Below are 22,613 nucleotides of genomic sequence, written 5' to 3'. Positions count from 1 at the left end.
AGACTGCATTGTAGACACAGCGCTGGAGCGTGTCCAGGCCCTCCCTCCACGTCCTTTGAGTCATTTGGGAATGGTTAACACACGGGTGGAACACCTGGGCTGATTACCCCGGAGGGGATTTCCAAACGCTCGTATTGTAAAATCATCTCTTCCCTTCCCAGAGCAGTCCCTTCCCACCGCTCTGCGGTGCGCCCTCACGGTCCCACATTCCTGGACTTCGGTTCCAGGCTTTCTACCGCAGCGCGGTAACTGCTGCTGACACAAAGAAACAAGGAGCCAAGCAACTTTGTGCCTTTTAAAGTTTGTTTTGAATTAAGAGGAACAGATGTCCAATGTTTCAAAAGGCCGCACATTTGTGGATTTGGCTGACGACAAACCCTCTGAACTGCATCTCATTTCTGTTCCCATAGAGTCAGCCAGCCACTTACAACTGACTCACTCTCTCTGGGCCATGATCTGGGCCCGTCTCCCAACTACAGAATTAGAATCTCAGATCTCCAATGAATCCAGGGTGTTTGGGTGGAGAGTGAGGGCCATCTGAATCAAACTCTTTTCATTTAACTTAGTAGTATCAACACCCACACAGTGACTGCAAGGCCAGTAGGTCAAAGAATGAGCAAACAGCTGGCACCTGCCTATCCTAGCACCAGGCGATTCTAAAGACCATGAGTAAGCAGCTGCTCAGCACAAGTTTTTGTTACAATCTCTCTTACGACTACTGGTCAGATATGCAAATACATGTAGGTTATTTGCTGCAATTCAAGGCCTCACCCCAAGGCAAAAAGCATTACCTTAGGTGAACTCTCGGCCTTGCTGGGAAGGGAGGGGCAGGAACCCAAGCCCTTGCCGACCAGACACGAATGACTCAACTGTTTCTAGACTCTTCAAGTACATTATGTGCCTTCTTGTCTTTGACAATAAAGGGACAAAACACTTCGGATGCCACTTTGGTGCAGCATTTCGTGTACCACGTTTTGTGAAAGCCTGAGCAGCTCTGACCAACGCGAGTCAGGGATGGGATGTTCCTCAGCTTCCAGAATTGGCAACTGAACCCTTGCATAGTTGGTTTTAACTTTTTGTGAGCATAATTATTAATGAATTAAAGAAACCTTTTTTTTCCTAACAGAAATGAGATTTTGAGGCCTACTGAGGAAGATCTTGCATGCCACTACATTAAATAAAAATTTTAAAGTTGATTCGCACCCATCAAATCTTACTAGATGATCTAGATGGAGATTCTAACAGGGAACTAAAAACTGGTAGTCCCTCTTCCACCTTCCAAACTTTTTAGTATGAACCGCCTTTACACTAAAATAAGCTGCCAACATTTTAAGGTGGGAAGGTTAGAAAAGTTATTTTCAATTATTTCACAGTAAATTTGTGTACTGTTGCTTTGTAACCTTAACTAGGCTAGTTAGGGGCTTATTTGTATTTGCTGCAAAACAAGGACATATATACCAAGAACATTTAAGAACATTTTTGGAATAAATGTTCCAATTTTGTATAATTCTGGCATGTGGATCAAATACCATCCTTAATAAACTAAAAGTTAGGAACATGTAAACATTTATGGCAGTATTTTATATTTTATCTGATCTAATCCTTCACACAACCTGGCTATCTATATATATGTATGTTTTTATAGCTGAGATCTAGGCTCAGTTCTTTTCTCAAGGTCACTTATGTGAGAGGCAGGACTCTAAACCATCACCATAGACCACCGCACGTGGAGGCAAGTGGGTTTCAAAATCTATGGAAAGGCAATGTGATGCTAATATGCTGGGCACCTCTATGAGCTCTTTACACACGGGTCGGTCAGAACACAATTCATCCCAGGGTACAAGAGGGCAACTGGGATGTGGCTTAGTGCATTACTTGAACTCAGTGAGTCAGTGTTGAGGGACTCGTGAAAGCAGACAGGTCTCATGCTGCCCAGCTAAAGCTACACAGAAAGCGTGGAGCACACTGGGAACACGGGCTGAGCCTGTTTGTCCAGGGGCACTTGCTCCCATAGACACAGGACCAACCAGTGTATTCCAGAAACTTCACTCCAGCACTGTTTTCCAGATTCCTAGAGAATGGGAATAGTGGCCATTATAAACGAAAGTAAAAATCTCTTCTTCCTCCAAGCCCCACGCTCCAGATGATACACAGACAGGGGATACGGAAACCAACATGCATGATTCCCAACTGCGCGGTTTTAAGGGAGCTGCTCTGCGGCACCTAAGTGTGTGAACTGCTGATTTTTTGCACTGTATTGTCTTGTACTCCTCGACAGTCAGAGTTGAGAAGTGATAAAACACTGCAGATATTTAAGGCACAAAATGAGGCTTAAACAAAACAGAGATGGAATCAAAATTCCCAGGCCCTTTTTTTATTTGCAGTAATATCAAACCATCCATTTACAAAATTTCTGGTCTCCCATCAGCTGGAATGAACTAGGGATGTCTTTGGGGTGGACCGCGTAGTTGTCTGCGCCCGCTCTGGTGGACACAAGAAAGGGACACACCTGGCACCGGAACACGGGGTAGTGGCCTCCTACTCCAGCTGGAGTCCAGCAGGACGGAAGGAGAGATGCTCTTCATTTGTTTGCAAAGCCGATTCATTTGAGAGTGAACAAACTGTCATCATTAAGCAAATGTATCCATCACTTAGACCTTCAGACTAAGACCCATTTTTTTTCTTTTTTCTAATACCCTACCCTGAAATAAATGTACCAAAAAAATCCCCAAGATTTAGTACAAATAGAACAATTCATACTTGCTTTCCTCTTTCCTTTCTTTAGACAAACACCAAATAAAATGCAGGTGAAAGAGATGAAATACAACTAGGTTAGAAGCTGGCTTAGAAAGTTACATGACCCCTACAGAATCTAAAACAATTATGCTTTTAATGTGAATCTATTTAAATAAAGCGTTTGGGTACTGCTTTTTAAATAAGGCAACAAACAGTCATACTGCTAGAAAGTCCCTGGGTGGAAAAAATAGATTAAGAACAACCTTTTCAAAACCCACAAGGACAGTTGCTTATACTTTATTTAATTTGTCTGCGGCCATGGAAAGCATCCCAATTTTCCGTAAAATCCTCCTGCCTATGCTGCAGTATCACGACATGAAAGATTCGAAGCGCCACTGGACAGAGGACAGGGTTTCTGAAGAAACCATAAACCATACACCACGATGCTGGGTCATGTGAGGATGGGAACATTCGGAATGGATGGTCAGATGAGAGATACCAGAATGTCGGACAGCCCATCGACTGCTGTTGCCATGAGAGTCAACAGTCAACATCAGTCTGATAAGCTACCCGACAAGGTGGTACGGCCATGGAGATGTCACGACGGTGGGCACAACAAGCAGACACTCGGGCGGGTTTGACAAAACTGACCGGGCACTTCCGGCCTGTTAGATGTACACCCACTTCTACCCTCAACATAATGTCAGTCAGTACCAAACTTCCCTGAAGGGAAAAAAGCAAAATTGTTTATTTCCCTCCCAAGCAAAAAAACAAAATGACCAAGTTAACTAGAAACATCACAAAGGAAAAAAGCACAGAACAAAACTGAAAAGGGCAAGCAAAGTAGGTTACATATAAATTTCTCTTAAAACCAGAGGACACGCTGAGCTACAATTAACACGCGAGAAAGGTGTGGGTTTTTAAAAACACGAGTTCTTTCTCTCTCCAGTGTTTACTTGTATGCTACTATCTCTCCTGTTCCCACAAACCAAGAAACCCCTCACCACGCCAATTCGTCGGGTGCCATTCACTTCAGCAGCATGCAGCTGGCTGCCTGACTCCAGCCTAACCAAAATGCCTCGTGGTGTCCCTTTCTGTCCAAGTAAGTGAAGGCTTAAGAAATTATGGCTGTAGGTGGGTTTGGCAAGGCTGCCATTCAGTTGGTAGAAGCTAAAAGAAGTGAAAAATCAAAACGCTCAAGAAAACGAACACAATTTTGGAATGATCAAAGAGGTCTTTATAAAGTTTTTTTATGACTTCATTCTAAATGTACAGAATAAAAAATGGTGTCAGCTCATTTGAGAGACACCAACCAGATTTTCCTTATACTGTCTCAAAATTTAAAGATCAATTTCCCAAGAGGGTGTGCAATGCATCATAAAATGGCCTTTTTTTGCAGGTAGGAGAGGAAGGGCCGGGCAGGATGGCATATTAAATTTTACCATGATAGACATGCAAGACTGTTATCCCATCTAATAATTATATACATTTTGATGACTTAGAAAAAACAAAGTAGTCATTTGTGACAAGCCTAAAAGCTTGACATATTTAACATACTTAGGAACTTTTTTTGTGGTGTCCGGAATTCTTTAATTGTATGATGTGGGCCTTTTCAAAGTCACAAATAAAAGGCCAGTTTCTGTTACGTTTGCTGCTGAACATCACACTCCACCCTAATAAAATACAATCTGAATTGAATTGAGGGTGGATACCTTACCTTAACACACAAAGGAAAAGTATGTCAGTGCAAGATATGGATTAAACTGCTTTCAGGAAAAAGAAAATTAAACTGATACAGGATGGAAAAGGGAATTTTCTTTCCTGGTCTGGAGTCCTCCCAATTAAGGCAGGACCCATCCATTCAAATTTCTGCTGTGAAAAAACTCTTCCTGCTTATTTAGTTTTCTCCTCTGAGTCCAACCGCTGCTGGATTCTTTTGGCATAGCTTTGTGCCATGGAGTTAACGATAGACAGGATGAAGTAACAAACCATCACCACGACCAACTTCTCAAACACCCAGGACAGCCAGTTTTCTCCCTGCAGGAACACACACAGAATGATCGAGAAACGCTGCATCATTTCAGTAGTGTTAAGGGGATCATCTACAATGTTTTAAGGAAAAGAATGTGAACTCGGGAGCTATAACCTAGAAAAGTTTAAACAATTAAAGATGAAAAGTCTCGTTCTGTAGCTACCCTGAAATCTACCTTCAGACCCTTTTACATCTAGTTATTAAAATTCTTCTTTGTTGGCTATAAAGTCAATGTCGACTCATAAGAGTTTAGAATGGGGCAACTGTGAGGTCATCTCTTGTCTTTTACTTCATAAGAACAAAGCCTTTGATTAATTCTACTAGGTGAAGTCACCACATAGACACTTGTACAGGATGGTGTCAAGATAGTTATATATTCTTGTTCCAGTATGGGGAGCAACTTTTAAAACATAAACGTTTATCTATTCCTGAAATCAAGTTTGGTCAACGGAGGGCAGCAAAAGGCCACCCCGGAGCACAGGGCCACGGAGAGCACACACAAACAACCCGGGCTGCGCTGCCCCGAGTGTCCCATTTCAGCTCCCTGCTTACTCATCCCCTTCCAGCCAGCTCCCTTTGTCACAGGACTGTTTACAGAAAAGGCAGGCTCCATGTAAGCTAAAGTTTTTATATTCAGCTGTATTAAGAGCCTTGGCTTATTAAAAATGATTGTTTTCTTATCTCTAAAAAGAAAAATAGTGCAAAAATGAAAGGAGATGTTCGAGTGACCGCGTTAAGTCCAATACTGTGTTATGCTATAAATCTCAACATTTTAATCCATTCAGGAAGTAGACTTGCTAATAAAGCATTTAAGATCAAGGCAGTAACTCCCTCTACAAAACAGGTCTATTATTTTCCATTAGCCCTCCCCTTGCTTTGGGGAGAAGATGTACAAAACAGAAGTTACATTTTCTGATTCAAAGACAGATTTCCCAGTCGGGGAAACAGAGCCACAACTTCTGTTTGGGAAGACTGACTGGCACAGAAGAAACCTCTGTCTATTTGTCTAAAAATGCTGCGAGTGCTGAGAATGTAAGCTCAGCCTAAAACTGGGGGGTGGCGGGGAGGGGGAAAACAGAGGTAAGTCTCACCTGTGGCGTGCCCATCTCGCCTCTGTGGTGAAGCTTCTGCCGCTGGGCCTCCAGGTACTCCTGGAACGGCTTCTGCAGAGACGGACCTATGCCGGGGACAGCACTGGGAGCAGGGACAACAACCCAAGGAAAAAGGCACATTTGGGAAGAGAAGAAGGAAACATGTTAAAAGAAAAATCCACTTACCGCCTGGATTCAAAAAGCAGGGATTGGTAGAAAGAGAAAAAACATAAAACTATCAGCTGAGCTGGCAAAATCTTGTTAACTCTTTCTAGTGGATAAAAATTCATCCTTTAACGACCCCTTAAAGGAGAATCATCTCTCCCACCAACGTGTGTGGGAGAGAGCAGGAGCCCAGCTCCCTGCTCCCAGCACGGTCGGTCCGCAGTGGAGCGAGCTCCGCAGAGGCTGCACACTGGGGTGGTACAAAGAGTAAAATGAATGACTTCTGAGAAGTCCCACATTTATCACCAGCAGTTCCTGTAAGAACTGGTTTGAACCGATTAATAAGGAAATGACTTATGCTTGTGTCATCCCTAGTTGAAAAAGAAACTGCCCGCCCTCTCTCTGACTTGTCCCTTCTTCTCAGAGGGGGTGGAACTTTTTCAGTCTAAGTCCTTATTAGGACAATCTGTGCGTCATCCCTTTCCAAAAAGAATGCATTAGCGAATTTGGAAGGCACCTCCCACCAGTCAGAAGTCAGTGATTAACAAAGGGACAAAGAAGGAACTCTGAACCTGGAATCACTTCGGGGTTTCTGGCAGGCGGTGTGCACAGAAACGACAGCACGTTGCCACACAGCGTGTTCTCAGAAGTCGGGATAGGGATCTCTGATAAGCCCGGGTACCCGGAGCTCCCTCTCGCCCAGAAGCAGGGGAGGCAGTGCTGCTAAACCGGTTTGGCAACTGGAGCTACCGGACTCCCGGTTTAGAAATGCTCGCAGGCGTTTTAAAATGGTAACTTGGAGCAACTTAGAAAATCAAACACCTCTATTTTCTGTGCCCTTTAGTACCCCTTTATTTTCCCATCTGTCGTAATAGGGCTAAAAAGTAAATAAGCCCAATCTCTTTTCTGGGGCCAGCAAAAGACAATTCAACATGTGCCTAATGCTCTCCCTTTTAAGTAACTAGATTAACCTCACCTCATTTCTAGAACAATTCAGTGGCTGCTTTCTGTAATCAAAAGCAGAGGGGTTGAGGGAGAGAACTTTTGCTATTGTATTTACCAGAAGCTAACAAATGTAAAACTCCTGGCAGACACTTTTCTTTAGTTATTTTAATTGCCGACCACCAAACACTTAATGAAGTTCTTATTTTGTGTCCAGCACTAACCGGCGCTACGGCGGGAATACAGTCCAAGCTCACAAGAGACTCAAAATCATTGTGGGAATTCAACACACACGTGTGCGCGCACACACACACGAACTGATTTGGGAACAAAAGAGTTTACAAATCCACACTACATTTGCTGGTACAGAGATACGCTGCAAAAGAACTGGAAGGAGGGAGAGCAGTGTGGGGTGAAGCTGACCTTGAATGGAAACTGAAGGATCTGTGAAAAGCCCTGAGCAGTCGTGTGCAGTAGAGGCTGTGGCTGCCCCGATTGGACGGGGAGCCCCGAGTGACAGACTCGCAGATGGAGAAGGGCGAGGTCTCCCGACCCACAGCCTCAGTCTCTGACTGTCAAGCCGCCGAACCCAGAGCGGTGTCTGAGCTGTGCTGCGGTCACCAGCCTGATTCGGACGAGAAAGGGGTGAAGCGACAGCAGCACCACAAACTTTCTCTTCTCGAGGGATTTTCCTCATGCAATTCTGTATATAATGCAAAAGGGAATGCAAATACCTCATCCCTTTACACTCGCAACAAATCACATTAATATAAAAAAAACAATTCTACCGAAACACACAAAACAGTGACATTGAAGACTGCAGATTTATAAGGACTTTCCTTCAGAAATTGACTCATTCACACTTAATACCTATGCCATTATTTTTTTTAAAGATGAGAAAAATCCTTATTTAGACAGGCTGCACTGATTGTATGCTAATTTAAACCCCCAGGCTGTTCGAGAAACGACTTGAAAAGCCCCTTTCTGAACGTCCACCAGGACCTGGGTCCCACCACACGAGTCCCGCCGGCTCTGGACCTCTGCCTCCCGAAGGGGGCTGAACAGAAGCCGGGCTGACAGTTCCCCTCGAGCCCTTCTTGGGCTCTGGGGTCAAGTGACCGTTTAAAGAGAAAATTAAGAACCAATATCCAAAGGCTAGGAGGGTTTTAATTGTTTGTTTTTGTTGTTGAGGGGAATGAGGGAGGGACCGGCAACAGTCAGTGCAGACTCCCTTCAAAGTGACTGGGAAAGATAAATGGTTTGCCATTGGAAGTCCACCTCAGCTGACAGAGAATATGTGCCATTATATACTTACATGACATGCAACTTTCAAAGCATTCTCCTGGGCTAATGCTGAGATCAATTTTTCAAGGTGCTATGGTGTTATATGCTTTGGGGGGGGGGGTTAAGTGTTATATAAGTAGTTATCACATCATCTTAATCTTTTATATATTCATAAATTTCAGTTTTTCCTTTTCTTTTTGCTAGCTCTACAAACAATAGCTTAGGCTATTGTTTAGACAAAGCAGACTTCTAGTCTTCTGAATTAACACTAAAACTACGTTAGTCATGGACTAGATGAAAATCGGAACTAACGGCTGTCACTATCAACATGCGTTTAAGGGAAACTACAGCACCAGCCCTCAGCCTCGCCTTCCAGTTACTGTCAAACAGCAGACAAGCATCCATTCTGATACTTAAGATTAATTTTATATATATATATATATATATATATATATATATATATATATATATGCTGGAGGAATAACCTGCATCACAGTTCAGTGGGTTTTTTTATAGTTGGCTTAGGAAATAGCTTAAATGCTATTATCTAAAGCCATTAAATTCAGAGTAGTACCCTGTGCACCTGGCTAGGAACTCTCATCTCAACCCAGAGTGAGCTGAGAGTTCCTAGTGGGTGGAGTCCTCCAGGTGCTACTAAGTGCTGATTAAATTCCAAAGTGTTACAGTTTTGTGATATAGAAGAATATAAAATAGGAGGATCACAAACACACAGAACTATTTTTCAGTCAACTGTTAGACCTAAACATGTTTAAGCTAGCCTTGTAAATAGCCACTTTCTCTAGGGAAGAAAGCTGAAAATGAAAAAAAAAAAAAAGAAAGAAAAGAAACACAGAAATTGATCTCATGTGCTTTTTCTTACTTGTAGACCCTCAACTTGGTGGGTAGAAAAAGCTTTTATCTTTTTTGTGTGTGGACAGTAATATCTTGATATTTATTTTCTCAGCACACACATTTTTCAGGTGATATAACTCATTAAAAACCAAATTTCTAACACACTATTCTAATGCCAACTTCTGAACATTTGTTACCCATTGTAATAAAGGGGAAAAAAAACCCCTCAGAAAATGCAAACGAGAGAGCAGGGTAAAAAGGGAAAAAAGCCACAGAAGTCCAAACCCGTCCAGAGCTCAAGAGTGGTGTCGTGGGACCACGTTTGGCCGAGCTGGCAGACCCGAATGTGTGTGACAGCCGACACGAGGCAAACTCCCCGGCAAAATTCCCTCAGGGGCCCTGAGCAGTAGGCAAACAAAATCTATTGTTTTTTTTTCATAGTTTTTAACACATATGTGGCTCTGCTTCTGGAAATCAGTTATCTGGTAAGAAAACTGTCTTGAATTCTGCCCGTATCAGCCCGTTAAAGGTGTGCGTTATTCTCTGTGCGCACAAAAGCCGGAATACCTTCCAGAAGAGGCACCGTGCTCGGCAGAGGCGGCATGGGCAGTGGGGCGTGTGATCACACCGGGTTTTCACAGGGCTTACATTTTCATGCGTTGGTTAGTCCAGAGCGCACTCCCACTCCAAAAATGCACCGGTCATCATTGCTCCTGTTTTCAAAGGACTCCTCTCAAACTGTGCGACTCTGAAACTGGCTCACCAGACATGAGACATATACCATGTGATCCACCTTCCATCACAGAGATGGTCATCAAACTAGGCCTTGCTATTAGAAGGCCTGAAATTTTCCTGTTCATGATTCTGTTTGGATTTTTCCAGCCAGGTGTGTTGTTTTTTGTTACTATGTGCCAACATGCAGCTGCGGCACAGTGCTTAATAACATAGAAATAACATGAACTTTAAAAAAATGGATTTCTTATTGTTTAGCTGTATTTACACAGGGCCTATATAAAAGTGAAGCAGTTCAAATGCCTAAGGGAATTATAATTTTTATTTAATATAGGCTTTCTTCCTCTCTTAACCACTGTTTTGAGGATCTTAGCATCAATGTGGTCATGTAAGTTATACTGGCTTTCCAGAAAACAGTGACATGGGTTCCTAGTAAGGTCATGGAGTAACGAACCTTTATCTTTCTTAGCGGAAAGTGGGGGCACGTGGTTTCTCACCTTTGTTTCACTGTTTGTGAAATACTTTCAGGCTGATTTATTTAACATACCTCTGATGATTAATTATATCGTCACATAGGGTGTGATTAGTTAAATCTTTGAAAACTTACAAATATGAGGAAATGTTTTTAGAATAAGATTCAAGCCAGGAGTAGTATAAAAGGGGAAAAGAAGGACTTAATCAATTCTACAGCTGCTGTAATTCAGAAAGCATAATAGAGATCTTCTGAAGTAAACTACCAGTGGCTTTTATTTACTTATTTTTTAGAGAGAGGGGAAAGGAGAAAGAGGGAGAGAAACACAGTTGTACAAGAGATAGACTGATCAGTTGCCTCTTTGCACTTCCCCAACAAGGGACCTGGCCGGCACCCCAGGCATGTACCTGACTGGGAATTGAACTAGCAACCTTTTGATTTGCTGGCCAGTGCTCAGCCCACTGAGCCAACACAAGCCAGAGCACTACCAATGATTTTTAAAAATTTTTATTGATTTTAGAGAGAAAGATGTAGAAGAAGAGAGAAACATTGACTTGTTCCACTCATGCATTCATTGGTTCATTCTTTTGTTTTTTAATTTATTTTTATTGGATTTTTCCCATTACTATTTATCTCCCCTATACCCTCCCCTCCACCTCTGCAATCACCACACTGCACTGGCTGATTCTTGTATGTGTCCTGACCAGAGATCGAACCCACAACCTTGGAGATCAGAATGATGCTCTAACCAACTGAGCTAACAGGCCACAGCCATGACCAGTAGTTTTGATAGTGGCTTTTAAGGAGCCTAGACCAATGGTCTAAAAACATACGTATTTTTTAAAATCCTCACCTGAGACCATGGCTATTAATTCTAGAGAGAAGGGAAGGTACAGAAAGAGAGGAGGAGAGAAACATCAATGCTCAAGAGATACATCGATCAACTGCCTCTCGCACACGCCACGACTGAAGACTAAATCTGCAATCCAGGCTCGTGTCTAGGCGGGAATGAACCATGACCTTTCAATTTAGTAGATGATGCTCCAACCAACTGAGCCACACTGGCCAGGGCTAAAAACATTTCTGATGTACGTATATAATACTTATGCAAACAATAAAATGCACAAAGACAAAATTAAAAGGATAAAATAAAGATAAACATTTTTAAAATTATTACTTAAAAGTTTTTAATTGAATGTATTGGTTTTAATTGAATTTATTGGGGTGACATTGGTTAATAAAATTATATAGGTTTCAGGTGTAGAATCCTGTAATACATCATCTGTATATTGTATTGTGTGTTTACCACCCCAAGCCAAGCCTCCATCCATCACCATTTATCTCCCCCTCTACCTCTTCGAAAAATTACTTTCAAGTATTGCTACCTATGATGGCTTTCATGCGATCATGAGTGACTACTATTTCAAGGCACATTATACACTTGTCCTGTGTTAAGATTGATAATTTCTAAATATTTTGGCTAATTCCTATATGTATACACTAGGAAAAGGTGAAATACCATGCTGTAACTTTTTCTGTTGTTTCTTGTGAGTGCATTATTTGTATTATCTTCCTTCTACCATTTCTTTACGGAAAACTCTTTAATCCACTTGTCTGTTCGAGAGGATTAATTTAGGTAAAACTAGGAATTATAAGCCATTAATCTGATTAATGAACCGAGAAAAAACTCAGTAAACTGCAACATGCTCATGGTCAGCGTCCTCTGGGCTGCGGAGCCCACACTCTCCCCCTAGCCCGTCTGTAATCCATGGCGGGTGACCTTCCGCCCCCGTGCCGGAAGGAATGGCCATCAGACTGATGGTAAGCTATATTCTCCACGTATGTACAGCCAAATAAATTTTATATATGGGTGCTACCATGATAATATTACACGTCACAAAAATACACAAGAAGAAAATAACAAAGACTAAAGTAAATATAAATAAAGTTCTATAATTTTAGTTCCACTCCGATAGAGAAGACCAATGGTTTAGACCGTGAAGCTAAACTGCATGGAGTACAAATATTATACTTTGTTCACAAAAGGGAAAAAGTATCTTAAGGCTTATTTAGCAGACCAACTCATTGCAGGGTTGCTAGGTAATATATCAGGGGAAGAACATGTATATTTCTACAGAGATGTGGGCTGGCTATCCCCTTTTTGCTCATCCTTCTAATAGGCCTTTAAGAATTTGGAAGCCAAACCTCAAGGGTCTCAAACCCTGTGCCCACAGTTAAAGCTTATGTTTCAAATGAACATCAGGATCTTTAGAATTTTCTTGATTGGATGGGGATTACTGCGTGTAAATCAATACATTGAATTTATCCTGACTCCAGAGAAATCTTTTATCAATGGAGACCTGGCCCCAGAGCATAGGAGCAGAGCCCTACATAGAAGACGGTCTTTTCTAGACTGACTCTTCTGCTTCCGAGACTGAACTGTACTATAGGACACACTACTCACGGTACTAGCAGGAGAGGCTTTCAGGGATGAAATAAAAGCTTCTCCGTACCACACTCCTACTACATCATTTGCACAAAAGAGGCAATGGCAGTGTGACAGAACGCAGTAACAAGATGGACCAGAACTTTTCTTTCTTGATAAGTCTTATAAATAATTCTTTGTTTTCAGAGATGTCATATTTTAGTCAATCATTATAGAGTTACAATTTCCTCCCCACCCCCAAGGCAGTGATCTAAACAGGCTTAACGGTTAGTATTTTAATGAGTTGTCATTTCCTGTCTGATAAAGATTCTCACACTATTTAACCACCAGTTTCCCTGGGGCCCAAGCAGTACTCAAGTCCTACTCATGGTGACTCAGACTGGATCTCAGACTCCTGGCCTGATTCAACACTGATAGGTCACCCTCCAAATGAAACTCTTTCCTAAGGTAGAATGCTCAGGAGAGGAGGGAGGGGAGAGTTTTATCAGGCAATCATTCTTGAGAGGCCGAAGGCCATCATGCGGTGGCCTTCAGAGATTAGAGAAAGAAAAGAGATAGAAAAAGAAACAAACTGGTATCTAATTAACTGAAGAATATGACAAGGAAATGAACTGGTGCTAACTGCAGATCAGCTTATATTTAACCTTAGTAATAATGAGATTCGGTAGTCCTCTGTGACTTGAATGAAAGGGTTATAAATTTTCCCATTTAATTGAATAGAGAATATGAATCTTTGAAGCTGATATTTTAAGAAAAAAATATTCTACTTGCATTTGGATCTGCAGTGTGGTAGCCCACTGAAACCAAGTCCCTTTACATCTCAGGATCTTGGAAGACTACCACAATAAGTAAATTCAGAATAAAAATTATGCAACACATAAACAATCAGGCTTTCTCATTTATACCAGTTTGCGTTTACGGTCTTTGGCACCATTTAAAATACGTTGTGATTCAACCTCAGGACTTAGAATTAAAGCGTCTTGCATTGCATTCACATCTGTGCCCCTTTCAGATTATTAAAGCGTCTTTTGTACTCAAATTAGTCCATTGTGTGCTAAGTCGTATTATGAACACATGACACCTCCCATTTCTTAGTGGCTGTGTAGAAGGAAGACCACTGCTTTACCTAGAAACATGAGGTATATTGTTACTGCCTCAAAACATATTTCTTTTACAGGCACCTTTCAAAAAGAAAAAAAAAAGAAAAAGAAAAAAAAAAGAATGTGCAATTGTCCTTGCTTTTGAACATTTGAAATTGTTTTCTGTAAGAGTCAGAATGAAGGTAAGACCTCCTTCTAATTAGCAGCTATTCTTTGAAATACGCTATCATTAAAGGGAAGCTTTTGAAAACAAAACCTCATTTCAGAATTTAGACTTGAGCAGTAAGAGACAAGCAGGCATTTATGCTAATGAACGAGGCCACCACTAAAGGAGTGGTCTATAAGAACCAAGTAAAAGTGATTGGCTGCCAAAACAAAATCTGTTAAAAATCCAACTGATTTCAGCTCTTGAAAATGACAGACTGGAGAAGATTTATGGGTGGCAAATCAGTCTGCGGCTAGTTTGAAGAGCCAGTGAATTACAGGAATAAAATCAGCAACAGGGACTCACAGACCTAAAGGTCAAGAATAAAGAATAGTTTGCCAAATTTTAAATTTAAGGTAACGTGGCATGGAAGCTTATTGGCTTTTAGCCCATTCAAACTGGTATGATGATGAGTGGATAAAAAAAGTGAGAGTATTAACCTGGCCGGCATAGCTCAGTGTATTGAGCGCGGGCTGCGAACCAAAGTGTCGCAGGTTTGATTCCCAGGCAGGGTACACGCCTGGGTTGTAGGCCATGACCCCCAGCAACTGCACATTGATGTTTCTCTCTGTCTCTATCTCCCTCCCTTCCCTCTCTAAAAAGAAATAAATAAAATCTTAAAAAAAAAGTGAGAGTATTGATTGGAATTCAATGTCATCTAAGAACAGTCCAATTATTCCAACCATTACTTAGGCAGAAAATCACTAAATGAAGTAGATCAGAAAAAAAAGTCATGATTTCTGCCATCAAAGAACTTACCATATTTTGCCATGTATAATGTGTTCCCATGTATAATATGTATCCACATTTTTGGCCTAAACTTTCAGGGAAAAAAACTTTTAATTTTTTAATTCAATTTTTTGTTTGTTTATATTTAGAAACAAAACCAATTACCATATTCAAGTATTGATTTGCATACGGATATTGTTACTGCTTCTAGAGTTATACTTTTAACACATAAGCATAAATAAAAGAATTAAAAACTTTTATACAGATACAGAATTAGTATTGCCCATGTTTAATGTTCACCCTTAGTATTCCCTCAAAAATTTGGGCAAAAGGTGCACATTATACACTACAAAATACAGTAATCTAATAGGGTGATAAAAGAAAAAGATACATGTAAACCCACAGTGCAAAAACCAGTAGGTTTTTCAAAGTAACACCCGTAGTAACTACTTTCAGCTGCGCCAGGTGCACACACTTGTGAATGAGAGGAGAGTGGACAGAAAGAGTTCACGATGACTCCCTATTACAAGATTCGCAAAGCAGCCATTTGAAACTGACACTGTTGTCCAGATTTTCAGCTCCAATCAGATTACTTCACTGCCTTCTATAGTGCTCCCCAATGGCCCGCTTCTCTACCTCTGGAACAGTGCATGCTCACGAAGTGCTGATTTCCAACCCACATCCTTCCTTTTATTCATTTCTATTTCCCATCTCTAGCTTATTAGTTGCCCCTCAGCCTAAAATGCAGAGAAGTCTCTCCGAACAACGAATGGATGAATTCATGGAGCCAACAAATATTTACTAAACACTTAAAATGTGAATGACCTTGGCCTGCCTTTTCCTTTACTCAACAATTCTATGCAATCCCATACAACTGAGTTTTAGTTTTCATCATTCTACAGAGATGCTCTAATTATGGTTAATAGTAACCTCCTAATGTTAGGTTGGCCAAAAAGTTCATTTGTTTTTTTTCTGTAAGATGGCTTTAGTAGCGGTTAGTTGTCTTTAACTGCATTTGAAACAATTCTGTTAGATTGCATTGTGACAGCTGTCATGTCAAGGTGCCTAAAAAAAAACCTTATCAAAATTGGTGAATTTTTATGTAGCCATTTTAATATTGATGATGAAAGAAAATATACAACATTTTCAGCATATTATGCTTTACTTTTTCTTTTCTTTATTTTTAGAGAGAGGGGTAAGGAGGGGGAGAGAGGGAAGGAGAAAAACATCAATGTGAGAGAGAAACATCAATTGGTTGTCTCTCACAGGCTGCCAGCTGGGGACCTCGTCCGCAGCCCAGGCATGTGCCCTGACCAGGAACTGAACCAGCAACCTCTCAGTCTGCAGGCCAGCACTTAAGCTATTGAGCACATACCTAGGTTTCAGGTTCAATCCCTGTTGGGGGCACATACAAGAGGCAACTGAACAATGTTTCCCTCTCACATCGATGCCTGTCTCTTTGTCTCCCCCTTCCTTTCTCTCTAAAATCAATAATTATATCCTTGAATAGGGATTTTTTTTTTAAAGGAGCTCTAAAAAGCTGTATAAAATGAAGTAAGTCCTTTAAAGGCAGGATAGAACAAGGAAGTTACTAGGCAAAAAGTGGATAGTTTCAGACAAAGTCTCCTTCCTTTGAGGGATGGTAGAGGTCCACCAGGCAGGTTATCTTTCTACCGCTGACCAGGTAATTACAGATTGACAGGTTTAAGATTCCACTCCTGGGAGAGGTTGAAACTGTAATTAAGTTAGGTATTAAGTCTCAGTTTGGTATCATAGACTTAGCACAAGTGACTCCATTTAGGCCTGTTGTCTCTCTCTCTTTTTTACAATTTTGGGGGCTTTTTATAAAAAAAAAGATTTTATTTATTTTTGAGGGAGAAGCGGAGGAGAAAGAGAGGGAGAGAAACATCAATGTGTGGTTGCCTCTTGTGTGTGCCCCCCCACCAGGGACCTGGCCTGCAACCCAGGCATGTGCCTTGACTGGGAATCGAACCAGTGACCCTTTGGTTTGGCATTCAATCCACTGAGCCACACCAGCCAGGGCTGCTGTCTCTTTGAACACTACCTAAGTTACAGAAGATTATGATAAAATCAGTGTGTATCACTGAATCTCAGCATCTGGGGTCTTAAAACCTATGAAACCTTTTTCAGTTAATACAAATATTTGTGTTCCACACTCCCATAACTTTTCCTGATTATTTTACAATAATCAAAGTCAAAGGCAATGAAGTACAAGCACCATTTCATATTTTAAAATGAAAGGATAGATTTTCTTTCTGTAGAAGAAAAAGTCTAGGCCAAAACAACTCATTCTGACCACTTGTTACAGAATAATGAACAAGAAGCAGTATTAAGATTCAAACATTAATTACTCACTGGTTAAAATAATCTCTGTTGCCACAGGCAAGTCTGACTCTGAGGTCAAACATTAAGTTAACTCAGAAATAGGAGACAGCAAAGAAGAGTGTGGAACATTCTGTGTCTGGTAAAAAGTCCCTGCTCTAGCCAGCCCCATCCCCCAAGTTCAGTGATTGAGTTATGGAAACTTTCTTGTGTGGTAAAACTGGAGACTTTGTCTTCTAACAAGACCCTGGCAACCTGACAATGAGCCAATGTTCTGCATATGGTTTGTTATGGGTCATACACGTAATGTTATTTTTTGGAAACTCTCATCTTTCTTTGGTGAGAATACTGGACATGTCATGACTTTAAAGTTAGACATGGTTCTCTTTAAGAAACATGCCCAGGTCTTTTTCATTGGAGGAAGTCTAAGATTAAATAAAAATCAGTTTAAATCTTAAATAATAATAATAAAAAAAGACAGCAATAAACAGAATGCCTTTGAAGCTCTAAAGCTCCCTGGTTCTTGGTCTTGTCCCCTGACTTACTTCAACTTCGGACACTCAAGAGTGAGAACTCCATTACACACCTAATCTGTTTTCAGAACCTTCCTTCTGTCCTCCTGACAAACATACCATAAACCAAAATGCTCTTTCTCAAGGCTATTATTTGTATTCTAACCTCTTTCAGGATATCTGATTCATCGCATCTGTTCAGATTTCCATTTATCACGAACAAACCCTTTGGTTTAGAGAGAGATAAAAGGGATCCCTTTCCCTGAATCTAATGACATTGGCTATTACTGTTCAGAACTCTCTCAGAAGTAAATCTACTACTTACTATTTCCAAAGAGAATCGCTTACTTTTAAAATTACAGTAAAATTTGTAATTTCAAATGCAAAGAAGAAACTGCAAAACTGTTATTCTCCAGAGCATCTGAGATGTTGCTCCCCAGCCTATGCTGTCAGTTTGGCTCAAATACAGTCAGATTGCCCTGTCTGGTGTGGCTCAGTGGCTTGAGTGCCATCCTGCGGACCAAGGGGTTGCCAGTTCGATTCCCAGTCAGGGCACATGCCTGGGTTACAGGCCAGGTCACCAGTGGAGGGCATGCACAAGAGGCAATCACACATTGATGTTTCTCTCCCTTTCTTCCTCCCTTCCCCTCTCTCTAAAAATAAATAAATAAAATCTGTACATTCTTTTTAAAAATACAATTACAGTCAATTTTGAAGTTAGGGCTTATATTCTCTCTGGGACCTTAGGACTATCGTACTAAAAACACACTGTACTAAAACTACCAGAGGTCATATTTAGCGGGGTCACTCTGTAGTCACATTAAGACTAGCAGCCCACTGGGGACGGGATACTTCCTTCAGTCATCAGAGCAGCACTCAAACCTGCATAAACTAATACTAAACCTCACCATTACAGATGTAACCAGTCAACACTAACTCTTTGCCTGCCACCCTCGGGGAGGGGTAGCCTGGCCTGGCAGGCCACTGGCACACCAGTAGTGGGATTTTGCTCAGTTTTGGCGCTAGACAAAACTAAGGTAACTTATCAAACTAAGGGTTACCTTGCTTCTATGCCCAATCGCTCTGCTATTTACCTCATCCCTCCTCTGTGTTGTCCCTTTCATCAAACCCTTCAGCTCCTTACTATGTGCTCAGCTATCTTACACTAAGAAATGCTCGTATTTATTCAAAATAGCAAAAAAAAAAAAAAAAAAGAACATATTCAAAATGTCTCAGTGGGAGGGTAGATGAATAATTACCCAATAGAATATACAGCAGTCAAAATAAATAATTTTCAGCAACACACAACATAAGTGAAAAATCCCCAAAAATCACATATAGTATGAACCCTTTTTTATGAATTAAGAAAAAAAAAACCTAAGATAAAAAAAATCAGCCCTAGCTGGTGTAGCTTAGTGGATTGAGCGCAGGCTTCGAACCAAAGTGTTGCAGGTTCAATTCCCAATCAGGACACATGCCTGGATTACAGGCCAGGTCCCCAGTGGGGGCCACGTGAGAGGCAACCACACATTGATGTTTCTCTCTCTCTCTTTCTCCCTCCCTTCCCCTCTAAAAATAAATAAGTGAAATCTTTTAAAAAATCATATGAATTTTTTTGACCAATCACAGCCCATTTCTTAATCAATAAAGGGGGGATAAATACCCATCACACACGGCCGAAATGAAAAGTGAACAGTAACATTATTTATATGCACACAGAGAATGCTCAGTAGGTTCAAAAAATAGTATCCTCAAGAATTATTTATATAATCTTTAATGAAAAACTGTCCTGATTCAAGGCATTTTATGGACCAGAGAAGGTACAGGAATGGGTCCTTTCTTTAAGGAGAAGTAGGCCTTCCCTCAGTCCTCCCTGAGAACACACAAAATAGTCACCTAGGAGTTCACGTTCTGTCCAGTCAGTGAATTTTTTGAAAATGAGTCTTTGAGGACACAGGTAATATAAAACTTAAGAAGAAAGGCATTTAAAAACCCCGCATGCCTTGGAATGTTAAATCATTTATATAAATATGTTTCAATTACACTATATGACTTTTTTTGAAGATTTTATTTATTTATTTTTAGAGAGGGAGGGAGGGGAAGAGAGAGAGAGAGAGGGAGGGAGGGGGAGAGAGGGAGGGAGGGGGAGAGAGAGAGAGGGAGGGAGGGGAGGGGAGAGAGAGAGAGAGAGAGAGAGAGAGAGAGAGAGAGAGAGAGAGAGAGAGAAACATCAATGTGCGGTTACTGGGGGCCATGACCTGCAACCCAGGTATGTGTCCTGACTGGGAATTGAACCTGCGACACTTTGGTTCACAGCCTGCGCTCAATCCACTGACCTACGCCAGCCAGGGCTTATATGACATTTTAATAGAGGAGAGTTCACATTCTGACTGGAAGTTGGAAAGGGCACTGGAAGCCTGGAAAACTGGAAAAGGAGAATTCGTGTTGTTTGAAAGAACAGTGAACACGAAAGGGAACGACTGTGGCGGAGTTCATATTTAAACCTGGGTCTGTTTTGTCCAAAGCCCGTGTGCTCTTCATCTTCTATCTACAGCTGTCCTCACTGTTGAGATTCATTTTTCATTCTCCCATGCCTTAGCATCTCATAATTTTATTTTAAATTTGAACTGTTGCTGACTTTTCCCCTAGTCCTTTGATTTTATCCTCTCTGCCGTGGCCATTCATCAGTCCCTTAATTATAGGCACACAGTTTTAAATATCCTTCAACAGGCTGTATTCCAAGCTTTACTAGTTTAATTTGATAACGTGCTTTACCATTTAGAGTTTTAACAGTGTAAAGAGGGAAAACTAATAATCAAAGGTGAATGCTTCTATGGCAAGCTACAGGCAGCATTTTGAGTTCAGCTCAACAAGGGTTTAGGGAGTCAATCTATCCTCTTTCCCTTTTCTGGAATAAACTGCTAAGCTACTTATTGTGATATAAAATAACTTCAGGTTTAATAAAAATTCTCTGGTGTTTAACTTAATTATCAGTCTAGGTTTAGTGAGTCTCTTTATTTATTATCATTTGAACACGTTAGTTATTCTATTTAATATACTGTCTATAAAAGAAGTTGATGAGGTCATCCCTGTAGACCACAGGTGGCAAACACAAGGCCCCCCGGCCGAATCCAGCCCTCCACCTCGTTTCTACCTAGAGGCAACGCAGAGCTCCTTGCCCCTAGTTAAGGAGTAGTTACATTTACACAGTCCTAAAATTACATTCGACCCTCTGAAGACAACTGCAAGGCTGATGTGGCCCCCCGTGAAGATGAGTTTGACACCCCTGCTGTAGACAGTACTGGGGAAGTGGAAGGTATCAGGGCACGCCAGCATCTGCCTCCTGAAAACAATTTTTCAATTAGCAATAATCGTGCCTCGGATAAACCCCATTGGCTACGATACTGCCACTGCTCAAAGCTGAAAACAATTTTTAAAATACAACACCACCCATCTAGTTAAATAAAAATCAAAATTCAGAAGGTCATGAGTATCTTAGAATAACTACGTAGCATTATCTTTAAGAAGAAAGGATCACTGGAGTTTTGCTAGAGGAGATGGTAAAGAGAAGGAAATTCTGACTGTGAAAACCATAAGAAATTCTAACTTTAAAAATGACGGTTTAAGCTTAAAGCACTTTCATTTCTATTTACTATAGATAATATAACTTCTTAGAAACTCCAAAGGCCAGAGAAACCGAAAAATCTGGGCTATACCTATCATTTGCTAATTTTTATGGGCCGTATCTTTAAATTTAGACACAATGTGTTCCTTTATTCACCAGATATTTATCTACCACCTGCTTTGTGTCAATCGAGATGCCAAGTGCTGTGTATGTAACAGTGAATAAAAACAGGCATGGCCTCTGACATTAAGAAGCTCAGAGGTTAGTGGTAGAAGTGTTACAGGGTGCAGCCAAGAGGGGGGCCCCAAATAGGCATTTGAAATGAGGTCCAGAACTCAAGGTGTCCAAGAGATTTTAAGGTGTCTTCACCCCTTCCCCTACAGGTGTGAGTTGGGGGAAGGGGCACACAGAGCAAGAACATGCAGGGCAGCTTTGCAGCTAATCCATGGCATGGTCATTTAGCATACCTATAGCCTTTGGCTGGTCACTTAGATATGCTAAATAGCTATGGCCATGCTCAAGGCCAGGGGGATGGAAAGGGACCTTCCCCCCAAGATGGGACCTGGGAGGCAGGTCCCCTGAGTTACAGCGCCTGCGTGGGAGCTGGGAGAAGATTGGCTCCATGACATGGGGTGACACCTGCCCAGACCCACGATGGCGACCAGAAAAGCTGGAGAAGACAGCAAATTGAGGGCAAGTGTGCCCAAGTGTAGGAGGAGTCGGAATGGGGCTGCAGAAGAAGATTGGCGCGGGGGATTTAAACACGGACACGGCAGCCATTGAGGGAGAAACCACGCGGCCTTGACGGAGTGGAGACTCCTGCAGCCCTGAGAGAGGGAGAACCACGCGGCAGCCTTGGAGGAGAGAACCATGCAGTTTTGGCAGAGTGGGGACTCTCCCTTCCTGCAGCCCTGAGAGAGAGAGGACCACATGCCTGGCAGAGTGGGGACCCCCACAGCTTTAGAAGGGGGAACCACCACCCGGTTTTAGCAGAGATCCTGGTGACTCAGCCGAGGGTGCCGGGAATCCAGGGAGGTCTCCCAGTCGAGATGGAGTTCTAACTGGGAAGAACCAGAGGACTGCCTAAGCCATGGACTTCTATTTCCTTTCCTGAGATACGGTACCCTGGACTGGGCAAAGGGGGAAGGAAGGAAGGACTGTCTGTTTGTGGGTGTTTTTAAGGGACTTTGGGATTTTGGTGAAGACATTAGGTCACTACTTTAAGTTAGTATAGCATTAAATAAACATTTTCTTTCCTTTTCACGAATCTCTGGCATTGAGAGACGTCTTTCCTAGGGCAGTGGACATAATGGACCGGGGCCTTCTTTTAATAATAGTATATCGTCC

General features: G+C 41.6%; 1 protein-coding gene and 1 pseudogene across 3 annotated transcripts in view; both read right to left on the bottom strand.

Annotated features, from left to right (window-relative positions):
* Positions 1-2,352: 2,352 nt before the first annotated feature.
* Positions 2,353-22,613, bottom strand: part of VMP1 (vacuole membrane protein 1) — a 111,702-nt gene continuing 91,441 nt past the window's right edge. For 2 of the 3 annotated variants that reach the window (XM_036033588.1, XM_036033589.1), the window contains exons 11-12: positions 5,860-5,962; positions 2,353-4,773 (exon numbers count right to left, since the gene is read on the bottom strand). In XM_036033588.1, coding sequence (XP_035889481.1) covers positions 4,630-4,773; positions 5,860-5,962 — 247 coding nt within the window. In that variant the 3' untranslated portion in view covers positions 2,353-4,629. The remainder of the gene's footprint in view (positions 4,774-5,859; positions 5,963-22,613) is intronic. The other variant, XM_028519539.2, reaches the window with a different exon arrangement.
* Positions 20,838-21,063, bottom strand: LOC114504482 (annotated as a pseudogene).

Source organism: Phyllostomus discolor, chromosome 8 (genome assembly GCF_004126475.2).
Source record: "Phyllostomus discolor isolate MPI-MPIP mPhyDis1 chromosome 8, mPhyDis1.pri.v3, whole genome shotgun sequence".
Classification (NCBI taxonomy): domain Eukaryota; kingdom Metazoa; phylum Chordata; class Mammalia; order Chiroptera; family Phyllostomidae; genus Phyllostomus; species Phyllostomus discolor.
This window is presented reverse-complemented; position numbering and strand designations above follow the sequence as displayed.